Genomic DNA, 23,205 nt, shown 5'->3' on the forward strand with positions numbered 1-23,205 from the left:
CCAACGCAGGTAAGAAGTTGGAGGTGAGCATGTGATACCGCCTCTGTTTGAAAGGAATGTTTGCAACGACGGCTGTGTACGCAAATGTCACTCGCAACGATTCTCGACTGCTCGTGAGTTTGATTATCACTCGAACGAAATGGGAACGTCACGATAAATGGTTTTCCAAACTTTAAGCAAACATAAACCGTGTAACGTCAGCTTCAATTTCGCGTGTAGCTTCCGTCACTGTGAATAACAAAGGTCCTCTTATAGTGTATGTCCTTTAATCGCTTCTTATTAGCTATTGATATGTTTCGAGTGGATCTTTAGTAAGTACTCTGTCTATCTTTTTTCTTTTTCCTTACACGGACAACATTTGTACATAATTAATCGTAACAAATCGAACCCAGGTAACGGAATAGTAAATAGGGTTTTTTATTGCAAGTTAACGTTAATGCTCTTAGAGTTGTCATTTGGGAATGCACTTAACTAAGCAGAACGTCTGCTCACGAGTCAGCTAAATATTTCAAAGACTGTCGTTCTCGAAGTGATCGATACCTTTAAAAACGTTGGACTGTTTTCGAACAACCTCACGAAAAAAAAAATGTTACACGAACAATATGCAGTTTCGCTTGTCTGACCTGAAAATGGCTGGAGACGTCTCCATCGATCGAAAGCGGGAACGACAATCGCGTATTAGAGATTCCACGTAAGACTTACAATTACAACGATAACTCGGACTATGGAACTGACTTTGGCGATGTTGAAAACGAAGAGAATCGATGGGAGTTGCGTGAAATACTTTATAGGATGTCGATTGAATCGAGGGGAAATTTATTATTTACCATTGGCTTTGGAAGTCATAGTTCTAATTTTGTATAAATCGCAATAAGTGTACTGAAATCTCAGCTTCTTGAATTTCGAATGTTTTCTATTTTTCAGTGTAAGTGATGACCACGTAGATACATAGTTGCACTTGTTTCGATTAGACTCTTTTTGGTCCTTTTCGGATAGAGGAATATAAATTGCAAAATATATGTAAACATAATCGGGAAGGGACAAAATGTATAACAGACATATGCAAAAGATGTTCACTTTCACAGCATGAAATTTAAATATCAATATACTACAACCCTACAACCTTTACATATTCGTATAATAATGGGTTTTTGCTCGAAGTAAATAAATGTACCAATTTATCAAATGTATTTTGCATACATTTTGAATATGTTTTTCATGTTAGCATGCATAATGAACGCATAAATTCACAGTCTATCGATACCGTGAGGTAGAGAGTTTTCCAAAGGGGGCTTTAGGGTTTTGATTTTTTTTAATAACAAAATACTAACAGCGTTCGGTATGTAAATTTTTGATCTTGTGATGAAATTTTTGAAAAACAACGAGTACCAAATAACACCCAAAATGCTAATAATCGGATCCATGGCCAAAGTCAGTTCCCCGTGCCTTCCATGGGGAAAATCGAGTAACGAACAATGAGACTCGTGCGGTTGAGTGTGAGATCGACAAAGTGTGACGTGTTCTTTGCAGACGACCACTTTGATGGGACTCCTGAAGACGGCACGTCTTCTGCGACTCGTCAGAGTAGCTAGGAAGATCGACAGGTACAGCGAATACGGAGCCGCGGTTTTGCTCCTTTTGATGGCCACCTTCGCTCTTATTGCTCACTGGATGGCGTGCATATGGTAAACTATCCCCCCTCCCGTCACCCCTCTCGTACCCCTATTTATCAACGCTATCGAAAACACCTCGTGAACAATTAGCGATTAGCGGTAGCAAATTAATTGAGTGTCCAGAACGTAGTCATAGAAAATTGTTTTATTTTTCGATATCTAACATCCATGCTTCAACGAATCGATGTTCCTCACTTGAATAGTACTTTTACAGAGTCGTAGAGATTGTTTCTTGCATCCGTGGGTATTCTTGGTTTGGTCAAGTTCCAAACGTGGGAATTGTTTTTCGTTGAAGGTACGCTATAGGAAACGCGGAAAGACCAACGTTGAAGAGCAAAGTCGGCTGGCTCGATATTCTCGCCAACGACACGCATCAGTTTTATTCTCACAACAACACGGGAGGGCCGAGTATGAAGGTAAACAAACGCTTCGTAACATCTGTTTCGATGTTAGTCGTAATTTCAATCGTGACACGTTTTTTGTTTGGATTCCAGAGCCGCTATATCACAGCACTATATTTCACCTTTAGCAGTTTAACGTCCGTGGGCTTTGGAAACGTGGCTCCAAACACGGACACCGAGAAGATATTTACTATAGTCGTTATGTTAATTGGATGTAAGTGTACTATCGTCGTCGATTAGTTTTAAACCGTTGAAACTAATTTTTTTTCTGATTCGTTTACGCTCTCCTTTCCTCAGCTCTGATGTACGCCAGTATCTTTGGTAACGTCTCCGCGATAATTCAGAGGCTTTATAGCGGTACGGCGAGATACCATACGCAAATGCTTCGAGTTCGAGAGTTTATAAGGTTCCATCAGATCCCGAATCCGCTGCGTCAACGACTGGAGGAGTACTTTCAGCACGCTTGGACCTTCACGAACGGGATCGACATGAACAGTGTTCTGAAAGGATTCCCTGAGTGCCTTCAGGCGGACATTTGTCTTCATCTGAACAGAAACCTGTTAACCAATTGTAGGGCCTTCGAGGGTGCCAGTCAAGGTTGTTTAAGGTACCAGAAAGTCATAAATTATAATATCGATTCACCAGTTTTGTATGAGCAAAATTCTGCATCGATCAAGCTCCGTTATAAAATTGTCAAACGTTTTCAACAACAATACTTTTAATTTTTTCGTATAATTAATTGTATGCAACGATCCATTTAATTTTCTCTTATAATTATTCTTTCCAGGGTGTTATCGTTAAAATTTAAAACCACACACGCGCCACCGGGTGACACGTTAGTTCATAGAGGAGACGTGCTGACGTCTCTGTACTTCATATCGCGTGGCAGCATAGAGATCTTGAAGAACGACGTGGTGATGGCCATTCTGGGCAAGAACGACATATTCGGGGAGAATCCTTGCATACATCCGACAGTTGGCAAGTCGTCGTGCAACGTGCGCGCTCTAACTTACTGCGATCTGCACAAGATACACAGGGACGATCTGCTCGATGTTCTGGCCCTCTATCCGGAATTCTCCAATTACTTTAGCCAGAATCTCGAGATCACTTTTAATCTGCGAGACGTACGTAATCTATCAATATGTTAAATAATAAATGCAGAATAATACTTTTTTATGCAAGGTTTAGATTTCTTTTTATTCAATGACTCGATCGATGACTTGCAGGAAGAACAAGCTGGTGTCGATCCAGTATCAGCAAGATTTCCTGTCAGCACTCCAACGGACGTTGACGTCGACGCTAGGAGATTCGCTTTCCGTCCACCGAGATACCGTCGAGGACCTGGAGGTCCTGGCACCAATCTTATCCCCATTGGTCGACAAGACTCCTTACAGGCTGATCAGGAAGACTAGTAAGTCCTAAATAATATTAATGCTAAATAATATTATGCCGAGTCCATAGTTTATTTATTACATTGACACTAAGAGTTCAAATAAATTTACATCATAATTAAGACGACTTTGTACATATTTCATTTCATTCGAACGATCGTTTTTCTCGATCCACAGCGACAAAGCAAGCGGTCATGGAATTCTCGAGTTCAACACCGACAAAGCTGGCCAGGACGTGACGCCTTTGAACCTGGAATTTGACGAGCCGAAGCAGCGAAGCTCCACCTTGAACTCTATTACCGGTGAGAACAACACTTTTGTCCGTGAATCGATTTTACTCCGTTTCACTTCCATCGGAGTACAGTCTAATACCGATACTATCTTGTTTGCCTCTACTTTCTGTCTGAGGAATGTTGTTCTTTGCACGACAAATAGAACTTTTTGATATTCGATAAGGATGTCGTAATAACGATTTCTCGGTCACGTTACGAACGGAGATTTAGCGATATACGGTTGCGGGAAGATCCTTATGATTCAGAAAGGTACATTTGAATCATGCTTCGCAACGCCCGCCGCATTTACGCTTATCATTACAAAGTATTCATAATACAAGAGACACAGAAGCATCTTGAGACACTGTGTATACAAAAAAAAACTCGGCTTGCTCTCCTTCAGTCTATTTTAGTTAACTCGACGTAACACTATCTTCGACCACTTAGTAACGTACAAAAGAACTGTTTTTTTCTGGCTCGAATAATAACTTTATTGCGAGAAAGTAAATCCGATTCGTTGTAGAGTACCAGTAATTACAATTTGCCGTAATTACACAGTAGTCGTGGAGTGAAAGCGGGGAGACGAGAACCATTAACTTTTGCTCTAACGCTCGAACTGAAGCTTTATAATTTCTTTAACACCCCCCAAGGTGCAGTCGTTGTATCAAAGGACAATTTCTGCTCGAGAATTCATAGCCTTTCGTATCTGAATATTTGTTTGCAGAAAAGTCTATTATCGGTGAACATATGAAACGAGAAGTGAATAGTCGGAAGTCTAACAGTTATGCACAAGTAAATTAATTCACCTTATCGACTTACACGATAAAATCTTTGCTCGATACACTAACAACAGCATCTTCGTTCTATTTTTAATGTAGTCTCGTGTACATTCAAACTTTTACTCGATCGACCGTTTTTTCCAGGTCTTGCTCGAAATGGTAAATAATTTTATTTCTAATTTTCAATTTAATTCCACACGAAGAATCACCTCTTTTTTCGGTTGCACCACGAATTTCTGGTCACTCCATACACATTTCTCTCACATTTCCAAAACAGACTGAAACAATTTCATCGTTACTTTTCAATCGCGGTCATGATTTAGAAACTCCCCTCCGTTTCCGCTCCACGTTCGCCATACTTGCGATCCCGATCAGATTCATCTCGGTTCAATTGCCACTCGCTCGTGTCTCATAAAGATCTTCATTCCTCCGTAGATTATCTCTGAAATCTCGTCTCCATAGCGTAGTTCATCTGTCACGCGCTTTTTTTCGATCGACATGTCTGGCCCCCTTACTTCTCCACCATTTTTTCTGTTCGCTAAAACTTCCCCTTAACCCAACCGCCTCGATTGACAGAGCCATGTTCTCCAGTACGATCGACCATTAAAGTCCTTCAAAGAGCTCGTTTCACAATGTACAGACGATTCTGTGAAACGAATTATGCTAATAATCCTGTTAATATCGACTTTAGCAAAACGTAGTTGGCACGAAAATTGTACAAGTCGTATGGCATGAGATATACTACTCGAATATTAGTAGTAAAATTAGATCTCAAAATTCCACGATCGCATCGATTCCTTTTGTAGAAAATTACAACTTTGTATTGGGTAGAGAGATGTAAATAACGATCAAGCTATCATTTCTAACGAGAGGTTAAATTATGGTCGAAACTGTCATTCGCTGTATATATTCATCGTATAGTGTATGGTAGAAGACTTCACTGTTCTCAGGCATCTGTAGATGATGTCCGTGTATATTTGCATTTTCATTCCACGAGAAATGGTTCTATTTTTGCGTTCTATGTCGGTGGCTTTGTTGAGATTTACATGCGTTACAGTTTGAACATTTTGTGTCACAAATTATTGCGGAAGAAGATCGTAAATATTCTTTTTAAAACAACCATCGAAAAGTACCAACTTGGAGAATCAGCATTCTTCGAATAACACCGAAAACAGCAAAACAATGACTTAAACTTCCCCCGCATCCGCATGAACAGGCCCTAATTGAATCCAACCAAAGCCCCCGACTTCGAGCACAAGGGTGACCGAGAATTCACCGTGGAATGTAGAAACAAACAGTCGAAACTCAAGCGAAGCGAGCCAGTATGACCACACGGAGAGCAAGGGACAGCGTGTGAACTCGAGGCAGTTGGGTTAAGCGAGCAGCGTTAAGCTTTGCGTTTGCGTTTGACTCCCGAGTTCGTTAACACCTTGAAACCTGGTTGTTCAGGCATGCTAACCCATCTCAAGCGCAGCATACCGGACCTACGACAGCACAAGATCCACCTGCTGCCGCTCACGAGTCACGATTACCTCGCCAAGCAGAGTAAGTATCCATCTGGTCGGATCGGCAGGGCCGAGGTTTCGTAAGAAATCGTCGCCACCCGTTCCCCAGATATATTTTATTTAGCGAAAGTGTCCCGTAATCGGCCAACGAGCGTCAACGTGAACGAAACGGCGCGTTTCTCACGTCCCTGGATGTTGACGCGAGAGTTTCGACCTCTCTGTTCTTTCGTCTCCCCTCCCAAACTCGTTCCCTACCTCTTCGAGACGAGAGGCAGTTTTAGAGGGTAGGAAGGCTTGCTCTAGCTCCCTGGGGCGGTACTGATTCTGTGCCTGGGTTTATCCAGTGACCACACCCTTGACGAAGCCCGCGCGGAGAAGCTCGGCCGCTGGTGAGAGCTCCCTCAGCCAGATCGTGGTGCATCCCACGTCGACGACGTCCAGTCATTACACAACACCGTCGCCACCGCAACATCCGCAGTCTCACGGTGGGTGATATAGTCTAGCCTCGATGTGCTCTTATGCTTCGAACGGTTTATGTACACGTGGTATCGACACTTGGTTTTTGGAAAATATCGCGATTCGATGGGAACTCGTCGATATCGGTGCTTGTGAGATGGTGGAGAAGTTGGATAGAGAATGTTTTGAGGCAATGGAAATGGTAATTACTGTGGCTACGTTTGCCATGTCCTTTAGTAGGTGATTATTGTACAGGGTGTTCCGTTTAATGTGGAATGATTGTATGTTTTGGTTAAAACGTTTTTGTAAAAGGTATTTGATATAAATGTGGAGTAAATCATTTTTTTATCGAAAATACTTTTTCGATACCTTCGTCCCCTCGTGACGTGTTTAACCATTCATCTTTAAACGAAAAACTCTGTAGTGAAAACTTGAGATAATTAATATTTACGTTGGAAGAATTCTTGTTGGCAGGACTAGAAAAGTATCGTAGAACATTCTCGACTGTATATTTCGAGTATGAGTTGATACATTTAAGAGGATCTATAAGGACCTTCTCCTACATCCAAAAGAACGTAATTTTCATCATTTTTACCATTTTTTCTATCAAGCAGATACCCGTAGTAGTAATTCAAAAAGTAAGGATTTTTATAACTGCTTGTCATTCTAGCTTCTGTAAGTAGATCATGAGGATCCCTTTTTTTTTCATATCTTCTACCATTATAAGATATATACTTCTGTATACTATTGCATCGTTCATCACGAATCCCACAATTTCTTTTATCGTATCGTAGTCGAACATTTCCGTAGTCCAAATCAAGGAACTAGTAAATAAATGTCAACAGACTTTATTTCGGAATGGATATTTTGGAGCTCGAAATTGCGCCGAGTTTCTCGACCGTTGCGTTCGGGCACTGTGGTAAACAACTTTTTTTTGTACCGTACCGACCATTCGGTACTCGTCTCCTTGAAGCCAGTCAGTCGGTTACTGTTCACCATCGAATACAGTCCAATTGTTGGTTGTTCGGTCGCTTCGCGAAAACCAGCACCGGTATCCACTTCCTTGACTCCCACCCTTCATATAAGGGTGTACCTTGCCCTGCAACATTCAACAGATTTTAACAATATACTAAATAACAAACTATTCGACCAGTAGAAAGCTCAGAGATGTCCTAAAAATATTAAAAAAATAACGAAACATTGTCTCACAGCACCAACGATCCCGTCGACCCTAGAAACCCCGTCTATTTCTAACCGAATCGCTCGTTGGAATTTCCAGGTGACTTTCAAAGTGGTCCAGGTCGGCCTATAGAAGAGATAAACACCAGAATAGACCAGCTGTCGCGGCAGATGTCCTCCCTGGAGCACTCCATGGCCGGGGACATCAGGTTGATCTTGACTCTGCTTCAACAAACGCTTAACTCGTCGAGGGAAAGTTCCAGCATCGAGATGATGCCTGGTACCGCTCCTGCTGGAACAACCAAGCAAAGTAGCAGAGCTCCAGCATTGGTCCAGCGATCAGCCAGCGAACCGCAACCACCGACAGCTCCAGCATCGACCAATGGGAACGGAAAGATCCAGCCAAGCACGTCTCACGGTTTGTTTAGGTGAGTGATCACGACTCGCGATCGACTTGAAATCTTGACAATCCTCATGGTAACGCGTGAAAAAGATTGGCGTTTCTTAAAGACACCTGACCCACGAGTTTATTATGGCCGTTTTTCATGTATATGTTTGGATCAATGGTTCAATTGATTTGCACGTCCCATAATTGTTTCCTTGCATCTATGTAAAGCTCGACGAAGGAAGCTTGCACTTAATAATTCAATCCTGATAAGAAGCAATCTATCGACGACGTTGTGATTCTATTAAGTAATTTTTTAGAGGTTGGATCACAAGATGTAACTAAAATTTTTACTGAAACTTTCATAGAATAATTTTAGTTGAAAGTGTATGTAAGTAAAACCATGAAATAAGTGTGAATTTATCTTGGTTCTGATATAAAAAATAAAAAATTAGGAAAATATTAGGAACGTCATCAATAAATTGCTCGTTATTGAGGCTGAATTCAACAATTTTCATTTATAAATATACGAAGTTTTATCGAAATCGGTACATGTCACTAAACAGACAATTTTAACCTCCTATCAATTAATCTCCATTAGTCTTTCAATTAATTTAAAATTATGAAACTTTACTGATTTGTACCAATTTTGAATCGACAAAATTTTGATGTGTTTCCCGTTCCTCCCCTAGAAAATATATGTGGTAGTCTCCACCCTTCTTTCAACGTTCAGAAAAGTATAGCGCCATACTTTTTCGCACGATACCGTCACTGTTAGACTGTTTGTCATAGCGAAAATAACATTGTGAGAACAACTATCTTTCTCTCCCTTTGTTTTGTTCTGAATTCTCTCTATCCGATCGATTCTCGGATATCGCAGAGAACGTTTATGTTTACGTTTATGTTTATGTTTATGTTTATGTGTGCGTGCGTGTGTTTGTTCTTAATCATTTTTTCAAGTAGAAATTGATTCTGTTTTTCCTAGGAAGTAATCGATGTTTTTATTCTTGGAAAGCTTTCTTTCGAAATCCCTGGATCAATTGCATTTGATTTCGGCGTCTTTTATTTTGGAAAGGTTGGACAAGTTCCGAAGGTGACCATACTCATACTCTTCTTTGAAACCCTTTTGCGAGCAGTGTCGCGCAACTAGAAATCAAAAAACAAAAAGCAGGAGCATAGAAAATGCCGTAAATAATAACTGCCATACGGTAACGCTGCTATCTCCGTTGCGTTTTCGCTAATAACTCTAACGCATAATTATTTTCCTTTCGCCGAGATGATCGCGAGCACGTAACAAACGAATAGATCGTTTCACGTTTTACGTCTTTTACCTTGATATCACTGTTTATCGTGATGATTTCTTTTTCCAAAACGATTGGGATCGATAATCGACATCGACATTTAATCGAGAATCGTTTCGACACCTCTTAGAATGGTTTTTTGTTCTGTTTGGGGTTATACTAGTGGCTAGATCTTTTCTCTTATTTTGTACATTGCGATCGATCCTCCATACGTAATTGCTGAACCGATTTTTTTCTTTACCCGTTGTTAGTATTAATAATTATTAGTTATCTCGTACCGAGCATTTATCACACGACGCGTTAGTAGATAATTTGTTTCGTTTTGTAATATAGCACGTTTCGAATCTTGAGAGTAAACATTTGAGGATGGACAAACGATATCACGTTTGTTCCCCGACGACGCCAACTCGATTACTATTACGATACCACTGTTGAGCAATTTGAAGGAAAATTTCCAAGAAAATCGTTTTAGAAAGTTTCTCTTTCGTTTTTCTTGTTCGTGCGCTAGAACAGACGTTTGAGACGATGCTTAACGTTTTTACGAAGATACACACACGCTTGGAGAATCTTATGAGTGATAGAATTTGACGTTTCGGAAACTGCGGATAGTAATGCTGAATATTTTCACAATGAATAAATGTTGAATAAAATATTCACAGTTTACAATCGTATGAGTGTACTCAATTTCGATTCCATGAATTCACAAACCAATAATCGAACTTGTTTAATTCCAAATCATATCGCCAATGATGAATATCAATGATATCGATACTTTTCGTAAACGAATTAAAATTATACATGAGAATCTACTTTCTAGTAACCTTTCAACATTCACAAGGTTCCCATGTAGGAATTGTTGGTAATACGTATAACAAGCTACACGCGACAGTTTCTTGATCTCTCGATCGCTTGAAATACACAATCACGCGACACACACGATCATCTAATAACATTAGTACACCGCTTAACGATACTTGCCTTCATAGCAACTTAAAATATCCCGTCGTGATGGAAAGAGGTAAGAAACTCAACTAGTAGCTAATTCCCGCGAGTATGAACCGCCACTAAGTAGGACATAAGTTATCATTAGTGCACAAGCATACGTATGTTTTGCTAGACCCGTTTAGAAAAGTGCAGTATAGTCTTGATAGTTTTATTGTTCATAATTTCACTTTAGACATCTTCCAGCGAGTGGATGAATTTTTTGTGACAATCGAAGGGTTGAATAATAGAATTTACAATATTCTTATAATCACCTTGCTGGAATATAAGTACAATTATCGAATAAACGAACATTTCTGCCTCGCGAACGAACACCTTTAGAGTTTACGAAACATCCAAACTACTCGCCAGAGGATCTCTCTGCCCGCCCAAAACCAACATGGCATCCGGGTACCAATGTTCTCCGACTAAAACTATCTAGATTCTACCGTATTTCCTTTTAGCGCTCGATTAAAGCCTCCCCGTGCTCCTTTGAAACTTTCTTTCGCGGCAGAAGGCAACGACGTCTCGGTAACGAGGATGCCGATCTCGTAGAGCAATCATAATGTCGATGTCCGATTACCAAGGTTACAATAGGAGTCCCAAAATCAGGCAGACTTGCGACACTGTTCGGGACACTTAGAGGAATTAGAGGCCTATCGAATCCCATTGTACATAATCACGTGCTTCAAGTATGATTCGCTGCTGCTCGTAGCGGGACGCGTGTGTCCGCTGCCCAGGCGTCGATAAACGATTCATTCGTCGATTTCCCATCCGCAGCAGACCCCCGACGAGGGAGCCAACGTCGACGTCCTCGGGAACGTCGCGACTCACGGTGACGTCTGACACGTCAGCATTGGCCACCGCCCTGCAGACGGCGTTGAATGGAAGAACGGCGCCTACCAGGTCGCAGAGCCAACCCGTCGACCTGGCGGTACCACCGAACACGCAGCAGGGACACCTGCCGCACGCCTGGCACAGTCAACCTGCTGCATTCAGAAGGGGAGAGTTCAGGAGTGGGTACGTTACGTCATAAGTGTTTGACGTCTGTTTGAAAAAAGATGAAAGAAAAAGTATGTAATTCCAAGATATGTACGGCTTTGAATAATCATGCAGAATGGGGAAATACAATGGAAATGCATGCATCGGTAAATTAACGCGTTAAGTGCCAGTCTATATTGTTTGCTTTTCCCTCTACGCTACGAGAGGTTGTCTATGTAAGAAATACATGTAAGGCTGCTATAATAGTAGATGTACGTGTCCAAAAGCATTTTTTTTTTTTTTTTTTTTTTTTAAGTTTTCTGGTAAGAATGTTCAAATATTCTTCTTATAATTCTCAAACTATTTCGTTATTAATATAAAAATAGAATAGATTTATTCTTGCGTATTCAGTCACTGCTGATTGGCATGGCACTTAACGTGTTAATAAAGTGGCGAGGGTGATCTAAGAAACAAATTCATTTTTTCAAATAGAACATTATATACATTTCTTTACTACAATTTATAGTTTTATATTAGACTAAATACCCTCGTATAATGAGAACGATAAATTTTGTCTGAACAAATCCTATCTTGTTATTACAAAATTAGTCTGTTTTCTGTATTTCCACTACCACTTTAGTCACGAACAAAATTATTTACTCCATACAATGAGACACGGTGTCCGAAAAAAACATATATACACAGTATGAAGCATTATATCTTGAGTTCTTATTCACATATAATTAATATTAAAAGAAAGAAAATGGCAGTGTATATATTTTGAAAAACATCCTCTATAATATACATACATATACATATATATATATATATGTAAATATAGTTGATCTATCTGTATTTATATATTTTCATCTTGCATTCATTCGCCTGCATAGCGTTCATTCGCTCCAAACATCCAGTCAGCAAGGTGTTAACATCAACTACCATCGTCCTAGCCTAACAACAAACAGCGTTCTTTCAACCAACAGGTACAGCTCGTTCAACAAACGTTCGGAACCGGAAGCGGACGACCCCTGGAACTGCGTGGTGTCCATGGCGGATCGAGGAGTGACTCAGCGTCCTCGAAGCAGCGAGTCCCGGAAGGAGCCGACGAATCACCGCGGCTCCAGCGATCTGGCGAGCAGTCAGCGCCCCGAGAGCAGGCAACTGGACGGCGCGGGCCAGGCGTCCGGTCCGCGCCAGGAGTCTTCGAGGCAGACCAGCGAGGACATGTCCTGGGAGTTCACGATAAACGAGGCGCCTATAGCGAGATTAGAGTCCCTGGACGAGCTCGACCAGGATCACGGTAGTTAAGGCCAAGGTTTCGCTTCGTTTATGAAGTAATTTCGTCTCGCTTGCGACTGACACGGGAGGCTTTGTCGAGCAGACGGCTCGATCCGGCGACCAATGATCACTCGAATGGCTGTGGACTCCTTCCGTTTCCTTTTCGAAGGATCTAGCCAACGCGGCGCCAGGGTGCGTTAACGCGCCAGCCGCTCGATTTTTTTCTAGAGGTCCTGTCCCCGTTTTCGTTCGACGTTATTCTTTAGCGACTCCTGCCATTGCGTGCCAGCTATTTATTCAGGTCACTGTCGACACTCGAAACGCGAGCAATTAATTTTTAAGGATCATCATCGGTGACGAGCGACTAAATTCGATGGTTTATTTCATCTAACTTACGTATCTCTCTACTTGTATTAAAACGGAGCGTTTAATATTCTACGTAGAACGATTTCCACGATTGCATATTCGTCAGGTCTAAGTTGAGTATTTTTTTTTTTTTTTTTTTTTTTTAGACACTGTGTTGCTAATCTCGAAACGTCAAGGAAGATTAGTAACTTCAGTAGCGTTCGTTTCGCTGACTATTTTTCTAAGGAACGCGGTCGACAATTGTTACGCCCGTTATATTATCGATCTTCGAGACAGCTGTAACGTTTTCTCGAAATTGTTCGATCAACTGCCGAAAGATCGCTAGGAAAAAATCGATCGGCGGACGTTCAGCGATATCGACGAGGTATAACATGAGAACGTAAGCTTGAGGAACGGGAAAACGCGAGAAACGAGTGCGAACGGAAAACATGAACGGCGTTACGGAACAAAAGGAAAGTTCTACACACACTCGCATGCGAACAAACAGATACACGCAAAATCTCGCGACATCATCTTGATCGAGAAGGGAGAAATCGATGTTTCCACTCTCGCGTCGATGCGATTTCCTTGGAGCAATTTTTTTAAATCGAATATAACCGACATACACAAATACACACAGGCAAACACACGCGTATACATATTCCCCTCGGAGCAGCGCGAAGCGTGCAATCTTTTCGTTTGACTGAACGGGGAAGAAGCTTTATCGTAGATCGATGTCGCGAAACGATTTTTCGCTGGGAAATAATAAACGTAGATGGAAGAGCGTAGAGAGATATGGGGGGGAATTTATAATAAAATAATGAAAGTACAAGACGGCGGAAGATCGACTTTCGTAAAATTAAAAATAAAAGAACAAAAAATAGGAACGTTACGAAGCGAAGGAGAGGAGAGCGGAGCTCGTGGAATTTCTCGAATTATTGCGGAGTCCTTTGCGTCGCGATGAATAAACGTGTAGTTTAATGAAATTTAATGAAAAACATGTAAATTGACTGAGAGAGAGAGAGAGAGAGAGAGAGAGAGAGCACCTTCTTTTTTTAATGCTTATAGACGACGAATTTAAAATCGAAAAAAAAGTAATGAAAATTAAGCACGAGAGGTGAAACTAAAATAACGTATTAAAAGTTTATCGAACCGTACGATATGGTGTGCGTTAGATAACGTCGCGACTTTCGGGAGATATCATACGATGTAAGTTAAGCAAGGGCATTGTCTGTGAACTTAAAGAGAAGAAAAACATGTTAAACAGCTTCAAAAAGAGTAAACATAAAAAAGAAAAAAAAAAACGAAACATTAAAAACACGAGAAACAATTCTGAGTGCCACCTACGAGCAAAAATACTGCAATGGTCCTTTATACAGACAAAGAAACAATTAACAAGAAAATACGAGGCATGGGGAGAAATGGGAAATTATTACGAAGAGAATTTAGATAATTACTAATATTCTTACTATTATTATTGTTATTATTATTATTATTATTGATATTATTATTATTATATTATATTATTATTGCCATAAAGTAGGGAAGAAACGCAAGCGCGATGGGGAGGAGGCGGAGAAATATAAATACCGACGATATAAAATCGTAAAAATGGAAAAAAAAAAATACGAGTAACATATTTTGCCTGCGCAATAATGATATATAAATAATTATACATATTATACATAATATATACGTGCGCGCGTACGTGTATACATTCGAGCGTGTGTACGCGTATACGCGTTGTAAAAAAATTTTTTACAAAGTAACTCGAATTAATTACTGCTCCCAAGCATATACGTTGGTTTCTCTTCCTCTCTTTTCGTTCTCGACCTCCCGAGTTTACTTTTTCACCCCCCCTCCCCGCGATTATATCACATAGCGATGAGGGTGAAAAGAGCTGATCGATGATCCCTTGAACGACCTCTGTAACGATTCTGTTACACTATGGATTCGTTCCTATCTCTGGTATTACATTTCTTTTTATTAGAATCGATTTCGAGTAAACATGATTCACATTCAAGTGAATATTAGCGATTCTGATATTAAAATATATATATATATATATATATATATTTTTTTTTTTTTTTTTTTTATATTAGAATCTCTAATGATCGAGATCTTTGGAATTACGAGCATTGTAATGTAAATAACCATTGATTAAGATCTAGATCTAGATGTATCAAAATTCTCACGCAGTTGAAGAACTTGGAAGTAATGAAGGAGTAAATACGATAAAGGATAAAATAAATCAACATGATTAAAGGAAGCGTGGAAGAGCTTGATCAAGGATCATCGGTCGCTGATCTTATTCATTCTTTGCTCAGTATTTTAGGCTGTAAATGATACCGATACATTCGATGTAACGATTAAACGACTCGTAATTAATTTGTACCGAAAGGAGCAGCGGCCCAGCGCTAACGAGAAGCACCTTTTTAATTACAGATAGATGATTATCTTTGATTATTACCTACCAGTAGTACACGCAGCACACGTGGATTTTCGCACTTAGGTATACGGAGAAACGATACGGTTTCATTGTTCTTTGAAACGAATGTTCGACGTGGTCCAGAAAAAGAGGACAGCAGTGATCAAACGAAGCATCTTCTTTTTGTATCTCTTGCTTTTTCGATTCAATTTATCTGGAATAACGTTTGAATTATTGTTCGAGTGATAATATTCAAGTTTCTCGCAAATTTTTTTTGAGTAATCACTTTAATTGTAATAATATTTACATGATGTTATTATGTAAATTTAATACTATAAATTAATAGTGCAATTATTTAATTATAGTAGCAGTAGAAAAATCGACAGAGTAAATTTCTGGTTTCACAGAATTAATTTTCAGTTTCGATTAAATATTTACATTTGAAAGATTACGATCATTGCTGTCCTCGAATTCAGCTCTATAGACGTATCGACGAAGATGTGACGAGAGTGACGTAGAACTTTTGTTGAAAAAATGAGTATCCATTAATCATGGCAAACAGATGATTTCTAACAGATCTGCTACTTTTCCTTTAGCTGTGACAGAATCAGAACTTGGAAGAAACGATGGAAACATGAGCCACACTTGCAGAAGATGTTAGTCTTTTTAAAATTTTTAAAAAACCAGCATCAGTCGATATTCAAGAAAGTCAGAGTTGAGTTCATTTTGTTTCAAATTACGGACAAATATTTCACAATTTATTGATTTATTCGACTAAAAATTAATTCGAATGAGAATTGATTCGACTGAAAATTTAACCAAATGAAAATTTCTACGCATGACTTACCCGAAGAAAAACTTCTTTAATTGAAAATTTATTCGGATAAAAGATTCTTCTAATAAATTCTCACCAAATAACACTCAACTCTGAACGAAGTTCACCTGTCCCGCTAATCGACACCAACATTGCCAGATTCATCATCAGGTATCTCCAAAATCACATTTCATCATACTTCAACGTGTGTTTCCAAACTGAAAAATTGCTCGCGTACTCTTCGTCCTTCGTCGTTTTCAGCGAGCGAGAGCGAACGTTTCTCGGACCGCAAAGTCCTCGCACGAATGACTTCGTATATCTCGATTAACGCTTCCGGGACGAACGAATGAAAAAAAAAAAAAGCTAGACGACACACATGTACACAAACATACACAACTGTCATCGAAGATATGTACATACATACATGCATATATATACATATGTATCCGTTTGTTTTTTTTTTTTTTTTTTTTTATCGAAGCTGCCTCTCGCTTTTGAATTCTACCGCGGCTAAATTGAGAGAGGGAGGGAGATGGGAGAGAGGAAAAATGATCGAGACGTTCGAAAGGATGTTGTTCGAGGTAGATTCGTGCCAGGACCGAGATTAAGTCGTCAAGACCAGGCTGTGTGACGAAATTCCGACAGGGGTGCTCCTCGATCGACGACTCGCGAGATTGTTCGTTGAAACCTCTGTCGTACCTTGTACAAATGTGAATTAGCATACGTGCAGTGTGATGCAATACAATATTAAATTTATTACAGTCTGTTGTAATATATTATAATTTGTTATATTATAGTATGTATATATTAAAATATTCATTATATATGTATTATAATATGTTATATATTATTACGCGCAGTTTAACTAATTTTTAATGTGCAGAGTGTTGAAGTAAAGATAGCATCCTTCTAGGGAGTGATTTTATAGGGCAGAATAAGACAAAACTTAAAAGTGACGAAATTAGACATTTTTACTTTGCTATTTATTATGAAGGTAAACTAATGAAGAAAAACACGTTTAAATACTCACCGTTAGGAAAAAGTATACTCAAAGAACAGTGTCTTCAAATTTTGTTGTTAAGAGAAAAATATTTTCTAATACTATGAAATATCTTATACATAAAGCCTCCATTATTCTTGATTTCTGTCATATTTTGCCCTGTAGAATTGTACTGCCTAAATGAATGGCCACCTGTACCTAATTAAACACTCTGCGTATCTTCTAAATTTACAACTGTAGTAGTCGCATGCTAAAAGTTTACTCCTGAAGTCAAGACGAGTCCCACACGTTTAGGAACAAATTTCTCAAACATCGACGGTACACATATATACACACGTACTGTTTGTGCTTGAAAAGATTGTCCCTATACGAAACCTTTCTCAACTTGAAAGACGGACTCTTCGCGCACGACTATTACATGCTAAACTTTTCTTAAAAATTCGAAGCAATACGCCCAGCGTACCTAAAAACCACTCGAATAATCTAATAATATATTGTTATAATAGAAAAGACGTTACGACAGGAAACGTAGGTGCAATAGATGAAGCGTAAAGACAGATCGAGGACCGCTCGTCGCGGAATGCGTCTTTCGTTTGTAAAGAAATTAAGCAAATCAATAGAATTAAGAAGAGGACGATGGAGGGAAAAGGAAATTGATATCCTACCCGCGGTAGATGAATTTACTCGCGTTTTTTCCCAGATTATGCAATTTAAGATTGTTCTGTATATATATATATCTATATATATATATATGACATAACTCTTGGATCGTATCGATTATAACGGTGAGCGCACTGATTTGTAACACGTAACAAGAAAATTTGTTCGAGTGAAACGGTGAGAGAGTGTGAGAGGGGAGTGGAGTGAAAGAAAGCGCGGGAAAACGAGAATGAACGAGATGTAACGAACGAAAAACGTGAGCGTGTCGTGAATGCGTGTGTGCGTGTGTGAGGGTGAAACAGAATCAAGCACGAGAAAGAAAAGATTTTTGTACCACCCCCCTAAATCAATTCCTGCTCTCCACCGAGCACCCTCTGATTAAAGAAAATCACACGAGCGTCTTTATTCTTACCCACGTCGAGAAAGATATTCGCTTTGGAAGAAAAATAGCCACCAATTTTTTACAGCGCAGCTCAATAAAAAAACGTTGGCATTTGACAACTTTCATCTATATATTTGTATTTTGAATGGTGTCGATTTAACTTTTCATTTATTTTTTTTAATTTCAAATTTTACTTTTATTTTTAGATCACGACAATATCTGCGCGATGAACGAGATTTTTTGCGATCACGAGAGCACATCTCTTGAGAAATTAACAACAATATTTCGTTTGCGATGCAGTGGTCGAATTATTCGATAGTGGTTGAATGGAAAAATCGTGAAAAGAATGACGAAATGTGACGTCAGCGAAATGCGACGGTGACGCTGGCTCCAGGAAATGGTAGGGGTGGTGGTGGTGTCCCAGGTGACGACGATGCCGTGTTGTGTAAATCTATAAGTTTTCATATATTGCATAAAATATGTTTATTACATATTTTCACTACGCCGACACGTATTTGTGTGCCTCACTACCCTCCTGCCACGTATTTATCCTGATACATACTTCTTACCTTGGTTTTTCTTTACGCGCAGAATACCTCGACCCTCGCGTTCGATTTGTCTTCGTATAGCAGAATACAAAAATAAAAAAGAAGGAAACGCAACTGTAGGATACGCAAAGAAAAACGATAACACTCGTTCCTAAGTATTATCAGTTCAGCATTAATCGCGAGAAAAGAGGAACGAACTCTTAAAAATAATATATGTATATTATGATTATTATTATTATTATTATTCTGATTATTATTATTAATTTTATTATTATTATTATTATTAGACTACGAATTTTATGCACTTACAGCATACACCCAACATATGTTTTCCATATTCGTGCACGCTGTGAATACATAACATCCGCAATCTAATTATTATTATTATTATTGTTGTTGTTGTTGTTAGGCGACGAATTTTATGCATTTATGGCATACGTCCATACGGAAAACATATAAAAAGTGTATGTGAGATATACTTCAGAAATTAATATGACACTAATATTTTATTTTGCATATATTCTGGATACATTTAACATGTTTTCCATATTCATGCACGCCGTGAATACATAAAAATCCCAGTTTAATTATTTTATTATCATTATTGGTTTCGACACAGAGTAATTACTGTACCGAAAGAATTTGTATCTTCTTTTCCCACCTATAATTGCTTACATTTGTATACGGCAAAAATGTATTAAAAGATTATGTAAGTAGTTTTCTAAACGATCCGTCGAGAATTTCCTTTTTTACACTGTTTCGTGTTCGCGATTTCGTCTCTGTTTAATTTAAATATCGCGGGGTTAGAGACGGACCATTCACGTGACCTATCAGGTGTAGGTAATATATTTATTTATAAAACGCAGTAGTACACGTTTAATAAATAATTCTTTAATACTTAGATCATTAATCTATTTTAAACTTTAAATTTAGGTAATATTCGTACGTCATAGTAGTCCATACGACTCGTTACAGATACATTAATCGCGTTTAGGTTAACCATTATAGTGATTCTGTGAACTAACCATGTTATGATAACGCTGCCTACTATTTCAACTGTGCAACAACTAGGAAAACTTCCACGAAATAACGTAAGAGAGTGTTGCTAGTACTACTTTCGAACTCTAGCTTACTTTGACAGCAACACTGCTTCTGTATACTTTTGTTATATTTGGCTTCCAATAGTAAGTAAGGTTGTCATTATATCGGCACCGCTCAATTTGATGTTTTCATCGTTAATAATGAGTCATAGCAACTTTTTATTAAAAAAAATGAGTAAGACAGACTTATGCAACGCGTTCAGTCGCTAAACCTCATTAACCAGTCGGAGCTGTTATTTCGTCGTTTCCCTTCGATAACCTAAAAATTATCCGTTATGGCATGGTTAGGCTCGATCGCTAGCAATGTTCTTCGAAATTACGTGTTTCCGGATGTAGGGCTGAACGTAGTCCAAGAAGTTAAGCCAGAAAATTATAGTAATCGACACATCCATTGCCGCGAAGATGGCATTGTACTTTATGGTCCAGGGGAAAAACCAAATGAGAAGTATGAAATTGTTCTTCACAGACCTTGTACAGAAACATTGCATCAGGCCTACAGGTATGCATTTCGATACATTCTGCTACTTTATCACGAGAAACGTTGTTATATCTATTAAAATGTTTTCAGTTTATATCGGTCCGAAGACAAGGCGCCAGTCGAAAGACATTTCATTATATACAAAGACAAGATTCCAGTACTTGTTCAAATTTGTCGTGAGGTAACTAGTCGTTATCTTCAAAGGTAATTAGTGATGTTTCTTGATGCATTTGCTGCCAACTATATTTTATCCAATCCTTTGAACTCTGTTGCAGCTTTTACTCCTTATTCAAAACATAAATAAAGTATGTAGCTACTTTTGCTCGTCCGTGTTTTTACTGTTTATAGCAATATAATATAAGTGTTTCATGCAAAGTTAATCATTTTTGTTATTTGATGGCAAATGCATTAAGACATGAATCTGACGTTCATTGTTATCAACTATCACTATTTTTGTTTACAGATGTGTAACGTGAGTAAAATACAAAAGCTATGTGATACTCTGGTAGATCATCCCACTTGGACATTAGCACACTTGTCGGCTCATTTTGCGCTTTACAATGCCTTCACCTATGCCGCGGTGAACAGCCAATTGAACAGCGGAGACATAGAAACAGGAGTATCGCCTCTCCAGGTCGCAGTGCAAACCAATAATCTACGTATGGTGCAGATGTTGATAGAGGCTAAGAGTTCTCTGGAACATCTAGACCATAACGCCAACACAGTATATCACTACGCAGCCACATCTACCAAAGAAATAATTCTAGCCCTCGGTGGTGACCTACCGAACAGTTTGAACAGCCGCAACAGTAATGGTCACACGCCAATGCATGTGGCGTGTTTAAATAACAAACCTGAATGCGTCAAAGCGCTTCTTCTGATCGGTGCAGATGTCAACATACCTGCTTCCGAGGGTCAGCCTTCTAGTCCAGGTTACGTCGGAGATCTTCTTCACAGTAAACCAAACGTTCTTCACGCAGAGGATATGAAATTCGGTGGCACACCGCTGCACTGGTCCCTGAGCAGAGAAGTGATTAATGCTTTGATCGAAACTAACTGTGATATAGACGCTTTGAACTTTGACGGACGTACAGCATTGCATATTATGGCAATGAGGAAACGATTACAGTGCGTGGTGGCCCTTTTGAGTCATATGGCTTCCGTGAATATCGTCGACAAAGATGGCAATACACCGTTACACTTGGCGGTCTCCGAAGGTACGCTGCCTATAGTTCAATCTCTTATCGGCTTTGGTGCGGACATTGACGCTAGGAATTGGAAATCAGAAACGCCACGTCACCGTGTGAACACGGAGACCTCCGAAGGCCAGAAGATATTATACATTCTAGACGCTGTGGGTGCTCAGCGTTGTCCACCGGAGATGACAAATTGCAGCCTAGGTTGCAAACATAACGAAAACTTTATCGGTATCGCTCCTCAGCAACCTCCGCAGGCTGCTCAACGCACAGTCCTCGACCAAATGCTTCACGTCTCCGGCATGGACAAGATGGCTTCGCTAGGAAACAAACAGATCAAAGGTGGACGACTTCTCTGTCTCGACGGAGGCGGAATTAAAGGTCTAGTCCTCGTGCAAACACTCCTGGAAATCGAGTCGATCCTCAAGAAACCTATCGTAGATTGTTTCGATTGGATCGCTGGTACCTCGACCGGTGGGATTCTAGCTCTAGGACTCGCGTCTGGCAAGTCTCTGCGAGAATGCCAGGCGCTCTACTTTCGCATCAAAGAGGAAGCTTTCGTTGGGATGAGACCGTACAATAGCGAGGGATTGGAGAAGGTATTGAAGGACTGTCTGGGATCGACTACTGTCATGTCGGATATAAAAAAGCCAAAAATAATGATCACGGGTGTCCTAGCTGACAAGAAGCCCGTCGATCTTCACTTTTTCCGCAACTACGATGCACCGAGTACTCTTCTACAAATCCCAGAAAGTGGCTCGTCAGGTACTCCTTCGTCGCCAAACGAACAATTAATCTGGCACGCGGCACGAGCTACAGGAGCAGCCCCTTCGTATTTCAGAGCCTTCGGGAAATTCCTCGACGGCGGCTTGATAGCGAACAATCCAACCTTAGACGCCATGACAGAAATCCACGAGTACAATTTAGCTCTGAACGCTATTGGTCGCGAAAAAATCGTTCCTCTGTCCATGGTGGTCTCACTTGGCACAGGGTTGATACCCACCAGCCCGTTGAAAGACATAGACATCTTCCTGCCCGAGACCCTATGGGACACGGCAAAATTTGCCATGGGAATATCGGTTCTCGCTGAACTGCTGGTGGACCAAGCAACCGCCAGCGACGGGAGGGTCGTCGATCGTGCCAGAAACTGGTGCTCCATGATCGGAGTGCCCTATTACAGATTCAATCCCCCGCTACCGCAGGATATAGCAATGGACGAGAAGAGCGACGAGGTCCTGGCCAACATGATCTGGTCCGCGAAAGCGTTCATGCACGCGAACAGAGACCAAATACAGGAATTGGCAGCTGTGCTGAATCGCGACGTTTACAACGCCATCTAGAAAATGATATTATACATTGATGTGTGTATGTTGTATCTAATCGACACGATCTCGTCGCATTGATTTTTTTAACACACTCCTCGATGGATTGCTACGCGCTTTAACATTGATTACATTAATCGTTGATCTTTCAGTCTCACGCGTTGCGCAACTATTGAAACTCGGATTTATTCTTCTTATCGTATTCGCTAGAAAATTGTTTAGCAATGGTTGTGGGAGTAGTTGAAATGTTAACACGTAACGCTGTGAGTTAGCAATAGGTAGTAAATTATACCGAGTTAGTAACACCGTTGATCGAAGTACTCAAGCATGTGATATTTGTTTATTTA

General features: G+C 39.8%; 2 protein-coding genes across 8 annotated transcripts in view; both read left to right on the top strand.

Annotated features, from left to right (window-relative positions):
- LOC128891784 (potassium voltage-gated channel subfamily H member 2) overlaps positions 1-14,239 on the top strand; it is a 119,752-nt gene extending 105,513 nt beyond the window's left edge. For 2 of the 6 annotated variants that reach the window (XM_054151565.1, XM_054151568.1), the window contains 14 exons: positions 1,531-1,685; positions 1,969-2,089; positions 2,168-2,288; positions 2,372-2,681; positions 2,862-3,198; positions 3,301-3,485; positions 3,643-3,767; positions 4,661-4,675; positions 5,966-6,061; positions 6,366-6,506; positions 7,757-8,084; positions 9,057-9,134; positions 11,104-11,343; positions 12,291-14,239. In XM_054151565.1, coding sequence (XP_054007540.1) covers positions 1,531-1,685; positions 1,969-2,089; positions 2,168-2,288; positions 2,372-2,681; positions 2,862-3,198; positions 3,301-3,485; positions 3,643-3,767; positions 4,661-4,675; positions 5,966-6,061; positions 6,366-6,506; positions 7,757-8,084; positions 9,057-9,134; positions 11,104-11,343; positions 12,291-12,615 — 2,577 coding nt within the window. In that variant the 3' untranslated portion in view covers positions 12,616-14,239. The remainder of the gene's footprint in view (positions 1-1,530; positions 1,686-1,968; positions 2,090-2,167; positions 2,289-2,371; positions 2,682-2,861; positions 3,199-3,300; positions 3,486-3,642; positions 3,768-4,660; positions 4,676-5,965; positions 6,062-6,365; positions 6,507-7,756; positions 8,085-9,056; positions 9,135-11,103; positions 11,344-12,290) is intronic. The other 4 variants (XM_054151566.1, XM_054151570.1, XM_054151567.1 and 1 more) reach the window with 4 other exon arrangements.
- A 5,658-nt stretch (positions 14,240-19,897) lies between these two features.
- Positions 19,898-23,178, top strand: LOC128892417 (85/88 kDa calcium-independent phospholipase A2). 2 transcript variants are annotated; one of them, XM_054152832.1, is made up of 3 exons: positions 19,898-20,361; positions 20,431-20,521; positions 20,804-23,178. In XM_054152832.1, the coding sequence occupies exons 1-3, from the start codon at positions 20,138-20,140 to the stop codon at positions 22,874-22,876; spliced, it is 2,388 nt and encodes a 795-aa protein (XP_054008807.1). In that variant the 5' UTR covers positions 19,898-20,137; the 3' UTR covers positions 22,877-23,178. The 2 variants fall into 2 exon arrangements, with proteins under 2 accessions (XP_054008807.1, XP_054008808.1); XM_054152833.1 differs by lacking the exon at positions 19,898-20,361 and having other exon boundaries at positions 20,431-20,544.
- Positions 23,179-23,205: the final 27 nt, after the last annotated feature.

This window comes from Hylaeus anthracinus, unplaced genomic scaffold, assembly GCF_026225885.1.
Source record: "Hylaeus anthracinus isolate JK02 unplaced genomic scaffold, UHH_iyHylAnth1.0_haploid 12002, whole genome shotgun sequence".
NCBI lineage: Eukaryota > Metazoa > Arthropoda > Insecta > Hymenoptera > Colletidae > Hylaeus > Hylaeus anthracinus.